Raw genomic sequence first — 3,264 nt, forward strand, 5'->3', positions numbered from 1 at the left:
ACTTCGAACACGTTACAGATAATCAAAAGTACCAAAATTGCATGGCATGGCAATGTTAAACAAGTTTACACCTAATGAAAGTGTTCTTTCGAAGTACACGATGGATTAAACGTTTATTAATATCACAAAAACAAAAACGTACAACATTCAAAAGTCTATTTCTATTAGATATTATTATTATTATTATTCAACGAAGTTGAAATATATGGAGATCTAGATTCATCTCTGTATCAATCCAAAAGAGATCATGTAGTATCATGATGTAGTACGCCGAGCTAGATTTCATATAGCGAAAGAGCGAACTTGCCATCAGGTCCCTTTCCCCTGTAGTGACACATTAATTCTTTCGCTGTCGCACATCTATACTTGGCTCCATTATCTTCCGAAAGCAATTCCTTAATCGGTTCAAACACTTTTGATGAAGGAAGTAGACCTGTCGAAAAGGATGACGCCACTGATATTCTTGGACCAATGTTCTTCGCCACCACTTTGTGTTTCGCACTCACAAATTTGCCATTTGTTATCAACTGAAAACGTATGTTACACGTATTCAATTCCTAATTAGGATTCATCAGCAAAGCGAAGTTGAAAAATCTGAATTCATGGTGGAATAGATATTCAAAAAAATTTCTCTTCTATATCTTGCACATAATTTTACACTGTTTGAGGGAGCAGGAACCCCTCTTAGATTGAGTCTAGATGTAATGAATTAACATTGAAAGTTGAATCGTTCAACATTCAACACGTTTATTTTTGAACTTGGAATGACAAAAATAATGTGTGTTAAACCATCAGAGTATCAACTCTGATAACCATTCAACACCTCCATATACCTTCAATACCCTACTAAATTTTTATCCACGAACATTTGTTAAACTACTATATGTTGCTTTATTTGTTCATGTATAGGTTTTACGGTAATTTAACATAGTGTTTACGGTAATTTAACATAGTGTTTTAACGGAATGATTATTAGACATACATAAATCGTTATTTAGAACTAAAACCATTAAACACTTAACCATTTAGCGATCAAATTTTAGAAAGAGATTTGCATGCCTGTAGTAGATCTCCGGCATTGACTACAAGAGCTCCTGGGATCGGAGGAACATCGATCCATTGGTTCTGAAAAAATACTTGTAATCCACCGATATGGTCTTGTAGAAGAATCGTGATGAAACCATGGTCTTTGTGGTTAGGGGTACCAATTGCTAATTCAGGTTGCGGGCATGGTGGATAATAATGACCCACAAGCAAAACACCTTCAGCGCACCCCATCTTCGTTAGATGATCAACATCGAGTCCAAGACCTTCTGATACTAATTGTAACACTCGCTCTCCAAGTTTCAATACTTGCTTCGAATACTCTATCAAAATATCCCTACAAGTAAAAATATCAAATATCACATACACTTTCTTTAAACTATTTGTTAACTTGACTCTTTTTATCGGTGATGTGGAGTGAAATTTTACACTTTTTAGAAGATAAAGAAAAATATGACTGTGACGAGTCAATGTTAAATGTGACGTGGTAAAATATAATTGAGAGTTGGATTAAGAAGAAATAAAATAATTATATATTAATGATGTCTTAAATTTTTATTGGGTGTCAAAATCTCACTTTGAAGGTTAAGATCTTAACTAACGCTTCTATGACGTTACATTTAACGCTGTGTAACGGGCGTTGTAAACGTTAAATAGCACCAACAAGGAAAACAACGCATGGTTAACGCCATGTAACAAATGGTCTTAGTACACTTGTATAAAGAATCATAATAGCAACACTAAGTTGCATCAAAACCATTAAATTATTCAAATTTTGAAGTATGATAGCACTTAATTAATCAGTTTTATGAAACTTTATTTTCTTTTTAGTTATTGAATAAACAAAATTTCAGTGAAATAAATCATTACCTGCAAATTGGTGGTAACTCATGTGGTTGAGGTGGGTTAGGAGCCATGGTGACAATGAAAGTGTCCCTCCAGTTAGCCACCGGTGCAGTATACAAGTCGAAACTGCTGTTATACACGACCCTACGTTGTTCGACACTATTGTCTCTTATATACCAATGTTTCTTCACATCAGTATCTTGATCATGAAATCTTTTCACCCCATTAATTATCTCATCCAAAATGGTATTTGAAATTCCATGATTCACAATCTGAAACATGCCCCAACTCTCAAACGCATCCTTTATATTCTTGATCACCTCTTTTCGCTTGATCAGATCTTTGTCGATTCCCTGCATGTCAATGGTGGCAAGATTTGGTATCGAATGTGACGGTTCGATAATGGTATTTTCAGGTGAAGGTGGGCGGTGGAATATACGAGGGATATGTGTGATACCGGAGTCCACAAGTCCTTTGACTCCGGTTTTTGTTTCGTCAAATGATTTGAGCTCTGCTTTCCGGTCGTAATCCGGTTCGAATTTAGATGTGGTACTCATGAGACCCATCTAGCTTCTCTGTTTTGTTCTGCTGTCGTGCACTATTGAGCCCCTTGAAACGATATATATATATATATATATATATATATATAAAACAGGCCAGAGTAAGAAGGAAAATTATAAGAACACTTAACCAAACTGTACATGAGTATTTAATGCCAAATAAAATAAATATTCTGCGAACGCATTTTTTCCTGTGTCCAAAATTACTCATATCGTTTTGGTTTTTAGTTTCCAAGATTTAAAAAGTTTTGAAATATATAATAGAAAAATCGAATATCGAGCCAAAATTAAATTCCATATTTCATAATTGAACCACTGTGCTTCTAACCGAGTGGTATCCTCATTCTTTGTGTTTGGGGTCAGGGTTGAGGTCATGAGTTCGAGTCTCGCTCAGCTCACTCTCTTAATTAATCTGTCTAAAATATGGAGCTTCAGATTGACCCGGACAGGGTTTTCTCCCGGATATATTCAGAATCAAACGTGATAATTGCAAAGTTGGTTAAGTTCTCTTTGAATGATGTCAACAACTTGCTTTTTTCGAAAGAAAAAAAATTCAAAAATAAAACAACCGAATTAGAATTTAATTTGATTCGGTTAAAACCAAATTCCAATCAACAGATTTAATACTTAGTTCAGATATACAAAATTTGATAACCTTATAGAATATGACGATATAAAAATAATGAATCAAAATTGATTAATACTGAATCCAGTCAAAACTAGAACATAACTTTGATACCCTTCATTTGTCCCGGTCAAAGTGTCCTCTGATACACAAGTTTTATAATATTCATTAACTACACTTTTAACCAAT

The 3,264-nt window shown here is 34.3% G+C and overlaps 1 protein-coding gene across 1 annotated transcript; it reads right to left on the reverse strand.

The window, feature by feature from the left end:
• Positions 1 to 275: 275 nt before the first annotated feature.
• On the reverse strand, positions 276 to 2,456 carry LOC139893260 (1-aminocyclopropane-1-carboxylate oxidase homolog 1-like). The gene is made up of 3 exons (XM_071876412.1): positions 1,915 to 2,456; positions 1,060 to 1,381; positions 276 to 527 (listed from the first exon to the last, which is right to left on the reverse strand). The coding sequence occupies exons 1-3, from the start codon at positions 2,454 to 2,456 to the stop codon at positions 276 to 278; spliced, it is 1,116 nt and encodes a 371-aa protein (XP_071732513.1).
• Positions 2,457 to 3,264: the final 808 nt, after the last annotated feature.

Source organism: Rutidosis leptorrhynchoides, chromosome 2, assembly GCF_046630445.1.
Source record: "Rutidosis leptorrhynchoides isolate AG116_Rl617_1_P2 chromosome 2, CSIRO_AGI_Rlap_v1, whole genome shotgun sequence".
Lineage (NCBI taxonomy): Eukaryota > Viridiplantae > Streptophyta > Magnoliopsida > Asterales > Asteraceae > Rutidosis > Rutidosis leptorrhynchoides.